General features: G+C 55.3%; 1 protein-coding gene across 1 annotated transcript; it reads right to left on the bottom strand.

Annotated features, from left to right (window-relative positions):
* Positions 1-5580: 5580 nt before the first annotated feature.
* ZC3H12A (zinc finger CCCH-type containing 12A) lies at positions 5581-16912 on the bottom strand. The gene is made up of 6 exons (XM_083369039.1): positions 16824-16912; positions 15995-16520; positions 10068-10207; positions 9067-9301; positions 8647-8753; positions 5581-8556 (listed from the first exon to the last, which is right to left on the bottom strand). Exons 2-6 carry the CDS (start codon positions 16480-16482, stop codon positions 7631-7633), a joined length of 1896 nt encoding a protein of 631 aa, XP_083225165.1. The 5' UTR covers positions 16483-16520; positions 16824-16912; the 3' UTR covers positions 5581-7630.
* Between the last annotated feature and the right edge of the window lie 1515 nt (positions 16913-18427).

The following is an 18427-nucleotide window of genomic DNA, read 5'->3' as shown; positions in this document are numbered from 1 at the left end:
GGGTGAGGGGTGACATGATAGCCGTGTTCCAATATCTCAGGGGCCGCCACAAAGAAGGGGGAGTCAAGCTATTCTCCAAAGCACCTGAAAGCAGGACAAGAAGCAACGGATGGAAACTAGTCAAACAGAGAAGCAACCTAAGGAGAAACTTCCTGACAGAACAATTAACCAGTGGAACAACCTGCCTCCAGAGGTGGTGAATGCTCCAACACTGGAAGTTTTTAAGAAGAGACTGGAGAGCCATTTGTCTGAAATGGTATAGGGTTTCCTGCCTGAGCAGGGTGTTGGACTAGATGACCTCCAAGGTCCCTTCCAACTACTACTACTACTTCTACTTCTACTTCTACTTCTTCTTCTACTTCTTCTTCTTCTTCTTCTTCTTCTTCTTCTTCTTCTTCTTATTATTATTATTATTATTATTATTATTATTATTATTATTATTATCTTTTATTGTAAATAAAACAAAATCTCCACTCACTTTAGCTTGTTTTCTGGCTGCACTCATATCTCACTTGAGGGCTATAGAGTGGTTGAATAAACCAAAATTAGGGAACATCCTAAATTGTGCTCATGCACAAGTATTAAAGCATAGTCTGGTCTAGTTGTGAGGGCACCAAGCTAAAAACTGGGGGATTCGAGTTTTAGTGCCGCCTTAGCCTTGAAACCTCAGCCCTACCCACCTCACAGGGTTGTTGCAGGGAAAATAGGAGGAAGGAATATCAGGCATCTTTGTTGCCTTGGATTATAAAGGATAATGGGATAAGAAACCACAATGGCTTGGCTTGCAATACAGAAAGGTACAGACGAACGTCCCTTGGCCTCGGGTGTTTGGTGTGAATTCAGCCTCCCAGAGAAAGTCAGGCCAAAGGGTCAGATCCCAAAGCCTGCCTTTACTCTGCTTGTCTTCTCAGCCACCCACAGGATTCATGGGAGGCTGGGGCAAAAATGGCCTTTTGGGGGTTTTCTGGAGTTTCCCCTGTGGGGGGGAGAGATTCCTGGAGGCATCGGCATGGGATCCCTGCCACTTTCCACTTCTGGGAAGATGTTCCTCAGAATAACAAGCCTGGTTAGACTTGGGGCGTGGGGGAGAGCACAGGGTCTGTCTAAACAAATGATAGAAACTGGGCCCTCTTAAAGATTAGAATTTGGAACAACAGTTGAGAGACCTTGGAGGTCTTCTAGTCCAGCCATCTGCTCAAGCAAGAGATCCCATACCATTTCAGACAAATGACTGTCCAATCTCTTCTTGAAAACTTCTAGTGATGGAACACCCACAACCTCTGGAGGCAAGGTGTTCCATCGATTAATTGTTCTATCAGGAAATTTCTCAATTCTAGGTTCGCTACTAGGACACCTAGATCCCTCTTGCTGTTACTGCCGTTGAGCCAGGTGCCACCTATTCTATACCTGTGCATTTGGTTTTTCTTGCCTAAGTATAAGACATTTCTCACCGCTGAATAGAATTTGTTGGATAGGGCCTAGTGTTCAAATCTGTCAAGATCCTTCTGGATCCTGAGCTTATTTTTTAAAGTGTTGGCAACTTCCCCGCAGCTTGATGTCTACAAATTTGATGAGTTCCACTTTTAGCCCTTTGTCTAGATCTGAGGTCACCAACACTTCTTGGTTGGCGGACTGGAGAGAAAGGGAGGGAGAAGCATTTTACATGTGCACACGGATGTGCGCGCCCACAGGGCCGCAAACATGCGCGTGACACAAATGGGGCAGGGCTAGTGCGATACTCGCTAGCCCTGCCCCATTCTTGTGCACAGTGCCCTGTTTCTGAGTCCTGAGGTGGCAGCAGCCCATTTTTGCATCGTGCAGTGTCCTGGTTTTGTGCCCTGTGGCCACTGTGCCAGCAAGGGGGGGGGGGGTTTCCACGCACACGTGCATGCACTGGCCAGCCTGTCACACGGCCCAGTGGCCAGCAGCCCACAACCGGGCTGCAGCCCACAGGTTGGGGACCCCTGGTCTAGATCATTTATGTGGATGTTAAGGAGCACTGGGCCTAAGATTGAGCCTTAGGGTATCCCACTGCATAATTCTCTCCATGTAGATGTAGTTCCATTGACTACAAGTTGTGTGGTTGATTCACCAATTTCATATCCATCGGGTGGTGATGCTGTCAATCCGACATTTTTATCTTACCAAGAATTAGAATTATCAAGGTTAGTCTGGCTCATTGATAAGAGTAGGCTTAAGATATCTGTGACTCGGTCATATGTTTGTTTTGTTGCCAGCTTAGCCTGGGTTCTGTGAACCGATGCGTTGTGTGCATTGCTTGATGTACAGCTCAGTATAGTGTTCAGATAATTGTGTACAGAAGAGACAGAAGGGACCTTGGAGATCTTCTAGTCCAGTTGTGAATGCAGCTGGCTTGCTGGACTGCCAGTGGTGCAAACTTGGTCATGAAACTATCCCCATGAACTGGGGTGGGGGGTGGTCTCAGGTTCTTGATTCCCTCACTCTGCTGATATGGAAAGGGGCTTCAAAATAGGGCAGTAGAAGCCCACCGAACTCTGTATCCCAACGGTGGGAGAGCAGCGGGCTGCCCTATTTTTCTGCGGATTTTGACTACCTTTGGCATCAGGATCATTTTTATGCAGGAATAGATGAAATGGTTGGCCAGTTAATTGCGGCTGCTCGAATCTTTCTTTTCTTGGTGTTTCTATTTCTCTGAACAACTGAGGAAATTGGGAGCTCAGCCTTTACTCTTACTTTGGGATGGTTCAAAGTGTAACAGAATCTCCTTGTCATTTCCTACCACCTTTGGAATTTTCTCTCCAAAATGTGCAGTTTGGAGAGTTCTTTATTGGTGGCTGGTAAGGGCCACCTTGCCCAGGACCCTTGCATTTTCTTTCAGGATCTATTCTACTGAGGATGAGGTGCCTCTCTGCCACAAAGGCCTGGCTCTTCCCCAGGCCTTTGTGAGGGAGAAGGAGACCTTGCTTCACGCCCTTGCCATCTTTGGCCTTCTACTGTACTGATCCTGTTGTAATTTGCTTCATGTGAGTGGCCCCAAGTTGTCTGGAGATGGATAGCATGCCAGTTTCAATTAATAATAATGCAAATTCAAACAGACGCCTCATAAGAGCTGCCTGTACTTGCTGAGGTGCTGATGACAGCGGAGCTTTTTTTCTGCGCAGGCGCCGAGTTTGCCCAGAGAAGCACAGCTGGGGCTCTTGCTGTTGGTCCGCTGCTTCCCCTGCGAGAGCAGCTTGGCATCTTTTGCCCTCCAAAGAGCTGCCGGGAGCACCCGAAGGGGCCTTGGGCAGCAGCTGCTCCCTTAGGCTGGTCAGCTCCTCAAGCCCCACTTCTTTCTATTCTTCTGGTGCAGTGCCTTCCTTCCTTCCTTCCTTCCTTCCTTCCTTCCTTCCTTCCTTCCTTCCTTCCTTCCTTCCTTCCTTCCTTCCTCTTTCCATCTCTCCCATACCATCTCCCAATTCCTTCCTTCCTTCCTCTCTTTCTATCTCTCCCATACCATCTCCCAATTCCTTCCTTCCTTCCTTCCTCTCTTTCCATCTCTCCCATACCATCTCCCAATATATTCCTTCCTTCCTTCCTTCCTTCCTTCCTTCCTTCCTTCCTTCCTTCCTTCCTCTCTTTCCATCTCTCCCATACCATCTCCCAATTCCTTCCTTCCTTCCTTCCTTCCTCTTTCCATCTCTCCCATCTCCCAATTAATTCCTTCCTTCCTTCCTTCCTTCCTTCCTTCCTTCCTTCCTTCCTTCCTTCCTTCCTTCCTTCCTTCCTTCCTTCCTTCCTCTTTCTATCTCTCCCATACCATCTCCCAATTCCTTCCTTCCTTCCTCTCTTTCCATCTCTCCCATACCATCTCCCAATATATTCCTTCCTTCCTTCCTTCCTTCCTTCCTTCCTCTCTTTCCATCTCTCCCATACCATCTCCCAATTCCTTCCTTCCTTCCTTCCTTCCTTCCTTCCTTCCTTCCTTCCTTCCTTCCTTCCTCTTTCCATCTCTCCCATCTCCCAATTAATTCCTTCCTTCCTTCCTTCCTTCCTTCCTTCCTTCCTTCCTTCCTTCCTTCCTCTCTTTCTATCTCTCCCATACCATCTCCCAATTCCTTCCTTCCTTCCTTCCTTCCTCTCTTTCTATCTCTCCCATACCATCTCCCAATTCCTTCCTTCCTTCCTTCCTCTCTTTCCATCTCTCCCATACCATCTCCCAATATATTCCTTCCTTCCTTCCTTCCTTCCTTCCTTCCTTCCTTCCTTCCTTCCTTCCTTCCTTCCTTCCTTCCTTCCTCTCTTTCCATCTATCCCATACCATCTCCCAATTCCTTCCTTCCTTCCTTCCTTCCTTGGTGAATAACGCTCAGATGCAACTGGCGGCCTTTTCCTTGTGGAATGGATTCCAAGGGCTTCCCTCCCTCTGCCTAAGGAGTTGCTCCACCATTTCCCGAAAGTCCTGCGTGTCGAGTCTGGGTCCAGAGGTGGGGACTTTCCAAGTTTTCTCCTGGAGTCGGCTGGCCCGGCAGAGGAAGGAAGTTCACCCCTTCTGACCTCCGTCTCGCATCGCTGTTTGGCTGCGTGGCCGGAGGCCGTCGAAACTCCGGCCTGAAGGGGCCGCCGGCCTTCAAAGGGCCCAAAGATAAAAAGGGCTGGAGGGGGGTGTCCTAAGGCCAGGCACTCCCACCCTAGCCTGTCCTGGGATCAGGGTTACCCCCTGGCTGAATGTTTGGGGAGCCAGCAAGGGGCTTCTGGAGAGCCCCCACTCATGAACTGCGAGGAAAAGATCCAGCAGTTGCCTCCCCCCCCCCCCCCCGGCCGTGGGTCTGTCTGGGCTTCTGGCTGAGCAGAGCAGCGGCCCCTCCCCACTTAGAGCCCCCCTCCCCGCCCCTGCCGGCTGGCAGGAAGCGCCTGGCGCTCGGGGAAAGCCCCGGGTCTTTCCAGTGGGCGCAGCCACGTGCGAACCGGCCCAGGCCTGGCCGCCGCCCCGGGATTCAGCAGCCAAGGAAGCCGGAGGCCCCGCCGCTCTCTTGCCAGCTGGGTCTCTCGAACTCCGCTCCCTCCCTTTGAAGCCCTCTGGCCAGCGCAGTGGGGTCGCCGGTCCAGCGTCTTCTCTCAGGAGACCCAGGACCTCGACACCCCCCCCAAGGCCTCTATCCCAGCGTTTTCCAACCTTAGGAACTTGAAGATGCGTGGACTTCAACTCCCAGAATTCCCCAGCCAGCTGGCTGGGGAATTCTGGGAGTTGAAGTCCACGCATCTTCAAGTTCCTAAGGTTGGGAAACGCTGCTCTATCCCACTCTTGCGCAATCCCCATGGGAGCCGCTTACTTCCGTGCATCGCCACTCTTAAGCCTCTTCATCCTCTGCTTTTTTCCCTTCCACGTGCAGCCAAGTCACGTGTGAATTGCTGGATTGTTGGTTCCCACCTTAGGGCGGCCGTGTTGGAAGCTTCAGGTCCTAAAGCAGCTCTTCCCAGCTCCCTCCTCCAGATGCCCCTCAGTTGCCCGGCGATGGGTTTGACCCCAGCTCAACTGCCCTGGAAGGGAGAAACGTCCCTGGGGCCTTCCTGGCATCCCGTGTCCGCCTTCCAAAGCCTCTGGGGCAGGGCAGAGGGCCCTTGTCACCTGCAGGAGATGTGCCCCATCCTTCGGCTTTGAGGTGGTCTGTGGCAGCTCAAGGACAAGAGCCAAGAGCAGTTTGAGCAGCCAAGGCTTTTATTTAAGCACAAGTTGTTTTGGAAAGAGACTTGTAGGGTCGAAGAAAAGAGAGGGTAGCCATTCCAAGGTTCAAGGTTGGTTTATTTTTTTACTTGCCTGCAACTCTGCCTAGGGCAGAATAAAGCGAGACCAACCATCACCAAAGCAGCCTCAGCTCAGGAAAGCATTTCATTAAAAACTACGACTCTTGTAATTTACAAGTGTGCAAAGTTGTTAAGATTATAAATGATTACTAAAAAAAAAAGCATTTTGCTTACTAATGCGAAACACCACATTTCTGCGATGGATCATAACCAACCAGCTACGCAGGGTTTCTTTGGCCACGTGGCCTCCGCAGCACACGGTGCTGGCGTGGCTGACCGATCTCCAGGGCGCTTGGCAGGGAGAGCAGCAGGGCACGGTGGCATTGCCCAGAGGGGCTCATGCCCTGCTTCTCCCCCAGGCAGAAGCCCCCGGGACGACTTTGGCGTCAACCGAAGAACCACTTGAGAGACCGATGCAATGTGCATCAACCGATCAACTGATCCTGGCCTGCAAGTGAACCACTTATTCTGAAAAGGGCCAGGAACAATCGCTGCAAATTCATTACCGAAGGATCTGTAACTGTCCGTACTGGACTTAGCAATCCTCAAGACGGAGCCGATAGAAAAGGATAAGCTGAGCACGGCCTTTCCCCGAGTTTCCGGTGGGCCTCTACAGCCACCCAGAAAGTGGTGGAGTTGTCTTGTCAGCAGGCAAGCAAGCTGCCCCAAACAGCCGGCACTGAAGAGGTTCCCCAAAATCCCAACAGTCAATTCAAGCAAGTCCCTGTTCTGGAGACCCTCCAGGTTTCACATTAATGCATTATGCGTTTAGTCTCGGCCTCTGTGACATCTGAGCTTGAGATACAAACTCTTGTTTATAACCCTAACATTGCTAAGATGCCTGCCAACATCAGCACTGGAGGAGGAGGAGGAGGAGGGATGCCAAACGCCTCACGGCTGGTCCCAGAAGAGAGGAAATAACATGGAGGCCTTAGGTAAAATATTTTCAAATCTTAACTCTGGAAGAGTAACACAGAACTTTTTGAGGAACTGAAACGAAGCTGAATTTTGGCTTGAAGCAAATGTTATGCATCGCAAACCAAGGGAAAGAAGACCACTGGGACAACCACAGCAGCAGACGGGGCCAGGAAGCCCTTGCAGAATCCCCCTCCTACTCTCCCGAGTAGTCATTATCCTTGCCCGCTTCTTTTCCACAAGCATTAAGCTCTTGGGGTGGAGAGAACAATATCCCAAACCTGAGTAATGGATCCAAATATTGTCCCCCCCTCCCCCCCAGGCAATGAGGAGAGACCACCATTACACTCCTCTGGGCTGCCGTCTGCCCTGGGCTGGAGGAGGAAGCGTTTCCCGGCCACCTGGAAGCAGAGCGGATAGGATGCAAGGCGGATTTGGTTCACTCCCCACCGCAGTACACCCTGCAGGGCCGGGGACTTTTTCCTCCGTCTTTTGTGACCGGCCACATCCCCCGGCAGCCATTTGGGGAACGGCTATGGCTATACGGCATGAACACCTTCTTCTCTGGCCTGCTCCAATTCTGGCTGTGCCATAGGCAGAAAGCAAGCTTGGGACTTGCTCCATGTTCCTCTCCACATCAACGTCTTCTGAGCAGCCGCTGCCAGGAGCAAAGAACAAGGTCGAGTGCCCCTTCTGAACCGCTGCCTGCACTCTGCCTGGCACAAACCAGCCAGCCAGCTTTGGTGCAGCATGAGAACACGGCTGAGCTTTACGGCTCCTGGGGCGCTTTCTTGGATTGCTTGATTTCTTCCCACCTGAGCCACCAACAAGCCTGGTGCCTGCCCTCCGTGAATGGCTGCTGGATGATGATCTAAACCGTAGGCAGAAAAGGACACTTTGTACCCCCCCTTCCAACCCCCCCCAGTTGGGCTTCCCTCCTCCGGCCGTGTCACACCCCAGGGTGTTGGCTCTTGTATGTGAGGATTTCAACAGCCAGCTGCTGAGGGTCCAAGAGGTGTGGGAAGCGGCTCATGACAGTGTCCACCAGGTGAGGATGGAAGATCCCACAAAGCTTGACGTGCACTTTGGCACGCTCTTCTGCAAAACTGTCCTGGGTGGCCCAGTGGCGTGAGGAGTCCTCGTAGGCCAGGCAGGGAGCCCTCGGCAGCTCTTGGCGCACTGCAGGCCCTGGATGGTACGGCTCGGACCAGTACTCGCGCCCAGGGCCCAGAGAAGCACTGGTGCCCCCATCGTAGCCAGAGAAAGAGTGAGGAGCAACCTGTCCAGATGGGGAGGGCAGGAAGCTCTGAGGCAGGTACTGGCCGTACCTCCTGCATTCCGGGCCAGGAGGGACCCGATAGGCAGGTGCCTGCCCCCTGCCGCTGCTCCCCCCAAGCAGCTCTTGCTGGCCCCCCTTGGCAGGACTAGCCGAGGGGCTGGGCCACATTTCAGAGAGCTGGCCCTCAAGGGAGCCGATGCCCGAGTCGAGGCGATCCTGAGAGAGGTGGGCGAGGGAGTCCCTGGAGGGCAGCTGGTACTGATCTGAACTCCTGTAACTGTGGCTCTTCTGGGCTGGGAGGCCGTGGGCACTGAGGAAGAAGGGGGGCACATCGCCATGCCTAACGTGATGGGCAGCGCTCGTCTTCTCAGCCAAGGCCTTCTGCAGGGGGGCTTTCTCACACTCTGCGGGCGCAGAGCCCCAGAACTCCCCATGGGGGGGCCTCCAGGTCCTTCTCTCCTCCTTGCCGGTTGGCACAGCCCTGGTGGGGGAGAGCCTGGCGTTGGCCCGGAGCTCATCGGCAACGGAGCGCTGCAGTTGCTGCGGCCGCTCAGGGTGGTAGAACTTGCACTTGATTCCATAGGTGCACTTCTTGCCTGCAAAGAGAAAGGCGAGCCACGTGACAGCCGTCCACCACCCCAGTCCCTTCAAGTTGCTCTGTCCTGAGCAGGGGAGAGCGTCCTCACCGTATGGGCACTGCTGCTTCTTGTGCTCGGGCACTGCTGGCGTCTTCCGCAGGAAATTATCCAGGCTGGGTCCGTGGCGCCCCAGGGGGTCATCGGGAGGCATGAACCTGGGAAGCAGAGGAACCGTGTCCATCGAGAGCTACAAATCCCGAGGCCAGGCCTAGCCCTTCCCCCTTTGCCAGGGCAACAGTGTGTGCCATAATGCTGGGAGTCCCAGCAACTCCGCCGCCTCCCGAAAGGCTGGCTAGGCGTGAGCAACCTGGTGGGCAGAGATTCAAGACTCTGCTGGGCATGGGGTCAAGCTGAAGCAGCAGTCGGGCTGCGAATTAGAAGGGCGTTTCCTAGCCAGGAACTTCACGTCCCAGAACCCTGGTCAGCCTCACGGCCAGCCTCCAACCTTCCCCAAGGCCAAGGACTTACTTGTCGTTGACAAAGGAATACATCAGCAAGCGGTCTTCAATGAATTTCTTCCACTCCGGCCGTTCTGCCTGCAGATCCCGGTAGACGTCGTTGGAAACCACGATGCCGTCCGACTCCCAGGCCAGCTTCACAATGAAGCGGTCATCGTAGCAGACCACCCGCTTGCCCGCCACTCGCCGGGAAGGAGTAAAGACGAGAATGTTCTTCTTCTCGAGGTCATGGAGGATGTGCTGATCTGCAGGAAGAGGTGGTGAAGTTCAGGCTTCTTACAGAGGAAAGATCAGGTGAACCAAGCTTGGGCTGCTCCAGATACCCCCTTGGCAGGAAGAGGCCCTTGGCTGATCTCAATGAGGGGTCTCCCGAATCATTTCCTTCCTTTATGCTGTTCTTTCTTGTTTGCCTAGAAACCCCCTCCTCCTCTTCCTCCATATTCCTTCCTCGGCGCTGCCTCCCACAGCTTTGCCTTTAATTTAAGCGTCTAAACGAGATCATGCTTTAGAGCAGGGGTCTCCAACCTTGGCAACTTTTAAGACTTGTGGACTTCAACTCCCAGAACAGCTGGCCAAGGAATTCTGGGAGTTGAAGTTCACAAGTCTTAAAAGTTGCCACGGTTGGAGACCCCTGCTTTAGAAGGTCAAGAATGCAAATCGATCTTCTAAAAATGCTATATTTTTTTTAAAGTGTAAACATAATTTTTGCCATTAGAAGCTGCTATCTGGTAGCACACCTGTCAAGTGTTCAGGAGATTCTAGATAGATTTCCGGAAAGACGGCTGCCTATCTGGATAGCTCCCACAGCCTTCCTGGTGCTTCGGCCAGCAGCAAAATTAGGGGAGCGGCCTCTTAAAGCCACTAAGAAGCAAAAGTCCCACCAGAGGGATAAGACGGGGCATGTTCCATCCCAGTCAAGTGTCCCTCCCCATCCTGAGGGAGAAGCACAGGGGGCCCCCCACTAGCCCCCGTCAATGCAGGAGGGGCATCTGCTTGAGGCCGCCTTGCTACCTGTAATGGCGACATCAGAGCGTGGCTGCTCTTTTCTCCAAGATGGGACGAAGACCGTGACATCTTTGTGTCCTCGATCCAGAAACCAGGTCACAGCCAGCAGGATGCCTCGGCAGGAGAAGGCGTCTTTGTCCCCATGACTGCAAACAGAAGAGAGCTGCGGGTTCAGAGGCTTCCCCTGCTTGGCCTCGTGTGCTGGCTGGCGTGGAAGAGAGCAGCCCCAGGTGAGGAGACGCTTCCAAAGCTTTCGACTTGTCACGCTTCCCTGCCCTTCTGCTATTCACCAGCCAGCCAGTGGAGAGAGATGGAGAGAGAGCTGGGCCCAAACTCAGCAATGCCAGAAAATTGACTCCGATCGTCACAGAATAACACAAGTAACCGATAGGAAGGGGCCTTGGAGGCCTTCTAGTCCAACCCTCTGCTCAAGCAGGAGACCCTAGCCCATTTCGGACAAACGGCTGTCCAGTCTCTTTTGGAAAGCCTCCAGGCAAGCTGTTCCACCAATTAATTGTCCTTACAATTTCTCCTTGGTTCTAAGTTAAATCTCCCCTTGATCACTTTCCATCCGTTGCTTCTTGTCCTGCCTTCAGGGGCTTTGGAGAATAGCTTGACTCCCTCTTCTGTGTGGCAGCCCCTGAGATACTGGAAGACGGCTACGTGTCCCCCCTCCTCTTCACTAGTCTAGGCCAGGAGTGGGCAACCTTGGCTCTTTTATGACTCGTGGACTTCAATTCCCAGAATTCCTGAGCCAGCTGTGCTGGCTCAGGAATTCTGGGAGTTAAAGTCCACGAGTCATAAAAGAGCCAAGGTTGCCTACCCCTGGTCTAGGCGTTCCTAATTCAAATGTCTCAAGCGGATGAAAAACACTGTGTTCTTGAGAACTACTGTGGCCTGGCTCGTGCACAGAGAGGCAGCTCTCACCTCTACCTGCCTCTTCTGCGCTCCTCCCTCCTCTTCAGCCTGGAGGGGCTGTTCGGCTGACCCTCCCCTCCCTCCCTGAGCCTGTCTGCAAGATGCTTGGGAGGCGCCCACCTCCTTCCCCCCCACTGCCTTTCTTCTGCAGCTTCCCTCCTCTCTTCCCAGGTGCCAAGATCTCCTCTTGGTGCCAGAAGGATTAGTCCCCTCTCCTTGGGGCTCCTGCCAGATGCTGGGGGGGGGCCAGGGTACCGGTGGGGGGGGGCAGCACCCATTGTAAATTTTTGCTAGGAAGCACCCGTTTGCCTTTTAGCTGGTCCCTGAGAAATATGTGAATATAAGGAGCTTATTATTTATGATTCACAGCAGCATACTGTCACGAATAGGCTTGCATTATGGGATGTTTTAGGGGAATATGGAGGCAGGGCCTGCCTATGGAATGCACTAAGAACAACAGAGCGTGGCTGAGAATCAAGGGAAGCGGCTCAGCAGTGGCAGAGGACTTTCCACGCAGAAAACGTGCAAGGTGTCCCTGTGGTGGCTTTGGAGGTATATTTTTCTAGGCTGGGAGCCTGAACTATTTGCAGCTAGAGAGGTAAAAATGCGAGTAGAAATTCGGTGGCCTTATTACAATGTGCTTGTTGGAAGAATGGAGAAAGACGGAACTTGAAAACCAAGGTTTGAAGAAAGAGCCAGGATCCTGAGAAAAAAGGAAAGCAGTTGTTGGATAGTGAGACTGGCGAGATTCTTAAGAAAGAGAAGGAGAAGTTTGAGGCGAAGAAGGGAACACGCCAAGGGCCTACTGGCAAACTGGAAAGAAATGGAAAAGTATCAGCAGATGGTGCTGACATGGAGGAGTTTGATTTCCTTCCTCGTTTCTCTTTATCCCCTGCTTTTAATTGCCCTCCTTCTCCTATTTCTCACCCACTTTTGCATCGTGTCACTTACTCCAAGAGACGGTATCGTGTTGGGCAATGAAACTGACCTTTCCTCCGAGCAAATACAGCTGCATTTCTCAGCACCTGTGCTAAATACTTGGGAAAAGGGCTGAAGACTCACCCTCAGGAACCTCCGAATTCTCCACGACTACCCAAAGACCCTCTTTGGCCAGAGAGACGCCTTGTCCCTCTCTGCCAAAGAGAAGGGAACTCCAAAGCTCCTCTAGACACTCCAAGGCTTCTACCCATTCAGCGTGACACTGCAGGCCCTTGGCATTTGTGCAGTTTTACTTTCCGCAGCCAAACATAAATGGCCCTCCTCATCAACAACTCGCATTCCTATGTCCTTGACGACTGAAAACAATGACACTGCAATTTAAAAAATTAAGAGCTGTTCTGAAATGAGAGAAGATACCGGAAGATACAAGCAGCTTGTTATGATGTTTGACAGGGTTGGGCCTGGCTGCAGCAGGTCCCACCCCCCCACCCCCACTGCTCTCCTTACTCAAATCCCTCATCCGGAAACAGAGGAGTTAATGTTCAGTGTTGGCATTAATAAGACGGCGAAAGCAGTAGAGCAAAGAAAGCTATGAACAGCAGAAAGAAGGGCTGCCAACTGGTGGAGCTGGCACAAGAACTAGGCCTGGCACTGGGGAACTTTTCCCTGACCCTCCTCCCCCCTCAAGGTGGAAGGCTGGCCCTCAGTTGTACTACCAGGAAGGGACGTTTTCTTTTTTTCAACTAAAGCCTCAGGGCTATCTTGATTCACACAGAGCCAGCTCTGCAAGTCCATTTAAACCAGGGAACCGGGAGGGCTGTCTCTGAGCATGGGCGGAGTGGCTCCCTTCCCGTTAAAGCAGCTGCTGTGGCGAGGCCAAACCTTGCACATCTCCAGTCCCCGTGACGGATCTCGGAGGCCCGGCCGAAGGCTCACCACGGTCACATTCAAAACTCCTTGCAGCTTCCTCCAAACGAAGAGCCCCTTTCCCTTCACACGCCCATCACCCTCTTTCTCACACAACACAATGCTCCGACTTCCTGCACAAAACCCCTGAGCAAGACTGCCAGTTTTTGCCAGCAGTCACTTGCGGTTTGCACTTCACACGGGGCTGCCTTTCAACATCACTCAGAAGCTGCAGCTGCTCCGGGATGCAGAGCCATGCACAGTTCTGGGCCCTGCCCAGTTTGCCCACATGGCATCACTCGTGTGTGAATTGCCCTGGCTCCCACGTGACAGTCATGACAGTCGTCACCTCTCCCAGACAGAGCGGATCTCCCACCTCACTATGTCAGATAGGGTGGGCGTGCTCCAGGTCCCTTTATTCCAACGTTATTATCTGCTGGGACATGGAAGGTGCCTGGCCTTTTGCAATAAACTCTTACTGAGATGGGGTGGGTGGGTTACCCTATTAGTTTTTTGGAAAGCTGTTATGATCTCTTCCAACTCTGTTATTCTATTACTTCCTCGGTCCGTTCCTAGGAAAAGCACTCTCCAAGCAGCGATGAAGTCAGGAAGACTACAGCTCCTGTTACTACTTTTTCTGAAACGTGCCTCCCTCCACAAAGCTCCCTAGCAATCCAGGCACCCTGAAAGGTCGGGGTGGGGGTGGGGAGGAAGAGGCACCGCTGAAGCGCAACGCAGGATGAGCAAGGAATACCAAGGACGGATCTCCTCCAACGTTTCCCCATTCTCAACTGAAAAGGGTCCAAGTAGTTCATCTGATGTGGCAACAGACACGAGAAATTCCCGTAGAAGGAAGTCGGGGACAATTCTGCTCCACACACACCCCCTCCGAGATTTGCATAAACCTGCCTCCAGTATTATCCAAGCAAGGGTGAATGGGTGAGGAAGAGTTTGTCACTCCACTCATGCAGGAAGCAGTCTGTAAAAATTCCCCTTTGTTTTTTGTTTTTTTCCCTCGAAAAGAGATTGCTCAGAAACTCCCGTCTCTGCTGCTCTGGGCACCGCTCAGCACCCCCACTGGTCCCCCCTCCCTTTCAGCAGAAATTGCCCTCTGGCCGGCATTTACAGCCGGAGAGCAATTTGGCTTATCTTAAAACACAGCAAGGAAATGGCAGAAATCCATCCTTGCTGGCTGGCCTCTCCCCACGGTGCAGGCTACCAGGCCTGGGCTGCCAAGAGCAGAATTAGGGCTCGCTTTGTCTTTTTCCTGCCATCTGGCAGCAGTCCAGATTTTTGCAGCCCCACCACTGCCAGCATCATGGGGTTAGTGGGTGATGGAAGGATGCTGGCCGGGAACGTTGCAGGTTCAGTGGTTAACCCAGATGATGGGGCTAGGTCAGGGGTCGGCAACCTCGGCTCTTTTATGACTCGTGGACTTCAACTCCCAGAATTCCTGAGCCAGCTATGCTGGCTCAGGAATTCTGGGAGTTGAAGTCCACGAGTCATAAAAGAGCCGAGGTTGCCGACCCCTGGGCTAGGGAAAGGGGACCAGGAATGGCATCTCCCAGCCTCCCCAAGTGCGAATCCCCCACTTAAACAGCCATTGCTCAGGCTAAACGTTCTTGGATCCTTGCCCTCTCATGCACAGGTAGTCCTCGACTTACACCAGTCCGTTTAGCGACCATTCAAAGATACAACAGCACTGAAAAAAGTGACTTGCGATCATTTTTCACACTTATGTCCATCCAGCATCAACATTCGGACGTTTGCCAACCCGCATGTATTTATCACGGTCGCAGCTTCCCAGGGTCACACGATCACCTTTTGGGGCCTCCCGAGAAGCGAAGTCGATGGGGAAGCCGCATTCACTTAACACTAACTTGAAAACTGCAGTGGTTCACTTAACAACTGTGGCAAGAAAGGTTGTAAAACGGGGCAACGCTCACTTGAAAACTGTCTCACTTAGCAAAAAAAAAAAAATGGGGCTCAATTGTGGTCGTAAGTCAAGGACTACCTGTATTTCCAACCTTGTTTAGAATACTGTGAGATGGAGAAGTTGTAGGAAGCAGACCTTTCACCTAAAAACTATAATGTTTCCCCCATGGGTTCCCTTCATAGGCTGCCCCCCCTCCCCCCCCAGGACAGGTGGAGGAGCTTCATCCTGTCCTCATCCTGGGCCCTCAGCCCTTCTTTCCGATTCTGGCAGGAGCAAGCATCCAGCGTGCCACAACCGGTTGTGCCCAGAGCTTTCCTCCTCCAGGCTGAGGCAACTCTGATGGGGGGGGGAGGGGGGAGGCACCTCTGGAGGAAGAGAGAAATGCTTCCCCAGGCGCTGGTGCGTCACATGCGCCTTTAACCTGCGCTGGGTTCCTTCCTGTTTAGATAAGGAAGAATGCGTGCCTGACAGAGCCAACGCAGCAGAAGAACACAGCTGCTCCCGCCACAAGTCTGCTTGCCAGCCAGGTGCCCCCCCCTTCCTGGCAAAAGCCTTCCTGCTTCAGAGACAGAGGGAAATGCGGGGGTCCCGAGCAGACCCCCCCCTCACATGCAACAAAGACAAGGATACACCTGTCAGATCTCATCTAATCACATTAGAATAGAATAGAATAGAATAGAATAGAATAGAATAGAATAGAATAGAATAGAATAGAATAGAAATATAGAATGGAATAGAGTAGAGTAGAGTAGAGTAGAGTAGAGTAGAGTAGAGTAATCAGAGCTGGAAGGGACCTTGGAGGTCTTCTAGTCCAGCCGCATAGTCCAGCTTTATAGTATTATCAAAATCCAGCAATCGACCATTATTAAATTCCCAAGAAGATAAAATTACTCCTGGCCAGCTGTAGGGTTAAGGACGGAGGAAGCCAAAGGCAGGTCTACCTTCTGCCAGGCCCATCTCCATTGTTTGTGTGTGTGTGCCTGGAAGCAGCCATTCCGGAGGATTTCCCCGCTCAAGGCCAGAGCTCCCTCCTCCCCTGGGCAAAGGATCCAGGGGAGGGGGGCGACGGGGCCTTTGCTTGAACCCGATTTGGCCGTCAATCCCGGCCCCCGAGATTGCAACTGCCCCAGTCCAGAGAACCAGACCTGGCCACTGGGGAAGGGGCCAGTCCCGCAGCCTAGCCGGCCAGGGCGCCCGACTTCCCCGAGGCGGAGAGGAGCCCGCCCAGACGTACCTCATGGCCACGTTGCTCCCGTCGATCACGATCGGGCGCAGGTGATCGCCCTCCTGCTCTTCCGGAGGCGCCGGCTGGGCTGGGGAGCTGCCGGGGGCGGGCCGCGCCCTCGGGGCCGGCGGCGCCTCGGGCCCCTCCGCCGCCGCCTGCGCCGGCTCCCTCTCGCCCGGGGCCGGCCCGTGCTTGACCAGCTCCCCGAGGACGGTGTTGGTGTCGGCCTCCGGGCCGTGCTTCTGCAGGGCGGCCAGCACCTCCTGCGAGGAGTAGCCCAGCTTGCGGAAGAACTCCACCTTCCGCCGCCTCTCCGCCCGGCCGCGCTCCGGGGGGCTCCACGGGCCCGGCTCGGCCCCGCCGGGGTCTCCGCCGCCCTCCAGGCTGCAGCCGCGCAGGCTCAGGTAGCCGCTTTCCGGCGACTCTTCGAAGGGCAGCGGGGGCTCGCTCCAGCCGGAGAAGCGCAGGGCGCTGGACGGCCGTCGGTCCAGGTCCATGGCTGCTCCTCGGGCGCCGCTCCTGGCTCAGCGCCGGCCTGTCGAGGCAAGCGCACGACTAGCACGGCGGCCCGGCTGGGGAGCCACGCGCGCCGCGGGTCGGGCCGTCCCGAGCTCCTCCCTCCCGCCCTCCGAAAAGGGGAACCGGCCGCCCGCCCGCCCGAGAGCGGCGCTTCGCCAGCAGGCCCGGCAGGGAGCCGGGGAGGGCGCGGCGCTTGCCCGACACGCGGCGGGGCGGTCAGCGGCGGCCGCGCCGGGACCGGAGGGGGGCTCTGAGACCAGCGCCCTGCCGACTCGCGCGGAGGGAAACCCCGCTACCTCCGGGCCGCCCCGCCGCTTACCGGGCGCCTCCATGGGGCCGAAGTGTTCCCCGTCCGCGCGCGGGCGCCTCTTATAGGCTCGCCGGGTGGAGTCTCCGCCGCCGCCCCTGCCCCTCCTCCGGGCCCGTCGGGGGAAGGTCTCGGCGGGAGAGACGCGGCGGGCGGGGCCGGGGGTTGTCGGGGCCGGGCTGTCTCGCGGGGTTGTTGGGAGCGCTGGACTGCGAGGGATGCGGGGCCCGGAACTCCCGTCGGCGGCTCCTCTCTCCTCGGCCTCCCAGGCCGCCCGCCGCGGGACTTGGAAACGGCCGAGCGGGGAGTTGGCCTGCCGCTCTCGACTGCCAAGGGAGATGCGCGGGGAGGCGGCTGCAACACCGAAGGCCGCCTCCAAGCAGGGCCGCTTCGGTCCCGGGGAGGGGCCGCGCCCTCGGGGGCCCCGTCTGAAGGAGCCGCCTGGCCGGGCAGCGCCCCGAAAGCGCTCCGGAGCTGCAGCCTCGCGGGGCGGGACGGCGCTCGGCTCCTCCCGCCGAGCAGCCCCGGGAAAGGAGAGGGGGCGCGTCCCCGGGGGGGGGTCTCCAGCCCTGGCAGCTCTTGGCTGGCAACTCCGCTTTAGCGACCGGCAAACGAGCTCTGCGGGGCCGGGACAAGACCGCTTCTGGAGGCGGCACGTCGGGGGGCAGCCGAAGAGCTGGGCCGGGCTCAGGGAAGGGGGCGCGCGGCTCAGCCCGAAGGAGGAGCCGCTGCCGGAGGAGCCCAGCGCGGGGCTGCTCCAGCGCGGGAAGCAGGGGGCGCCGGGGGGGGCTCTCCGGCCTCGCCTTCCGGACCGCCCAGGCCTCTTTTGGGGGGGCGGGGGGGTTGCGGCGCTCCCGCCTCCGCCCGCCCGGGATTGGCCGCCGCCTCGGCCGCCCCAGCATGGGGCCGGGAAGGCGGGGGCGGGGCTTCTCGGAGGAGACCCCGCCCTCTATGCAAAGCAGGAGTCCCGAGGCCGGGAAGGGGCTGCCCGGGGAAGAGCGGCGCCCGCTTCCTGCTTGGGCTGCCGGAGCCTTGGGCCGGGGAGCCGGGGCCGTGGCCGGCCGCTTCCCCGGAGGAGAACTCGACCCGGCGGGGGAGGCTGAGCAGCCCCTGAGGCGCTGGTCCCGAGCAGAAACCCCAAGAGCCCCGGGCTAATAGAGAGGGAGCGAGGGATAGGGAGGAAGGAAGGAAAAAACGCAGGGAGGGGACCCAGGGTCAGCCGCACAGGACTCAGAAGGCCGCACAGGAACGCTCGAGGTTTAGGGAACAAACAGGGTGAACTTGAAGTACAAATACATGGAGGCAGATATGATATAGTTGCCATTCCTGAAAGTTTGTGGGGTGAAACTCGTGACTGGAAAAACCAAATGCACAAGTGATGTTAGCTGCAAAGTCGTGTCCAACCCATCGCGACCCTATGGACAACGTTCCTCCAGGCCTTCCTGTCTTCCACCATCTTCTGGAGTCCATTTAAGCTCACGCCTACTGCTTCAGTGACTCCATCCAGCCACCTCATTCTCTGTCGTCCCCTTCTTCTATTGCCCTCAATCTTTCCCAGCATTAGGCTCTTCTCCAGTGAGTCCTTCCTTCTCATTAGGTGGCCAAAGGATTTGAGT

Source organism: Vipera ursinii (genome assembly GCF_947247035.1).
Source record: "Vipera ursinii genome assembly, chromosome: 9".
NCBI classification, from domain to species: Eukaryota; Metazoa; Chordata; class Lepidosauria; order Squamata; family Viperidae; genus Vipera; species Vipera ursinii.
Note: the sequence above shows the minus strand (reverse complement) of the source record. Positions and strands in the feature narration are given on the sequence as shown.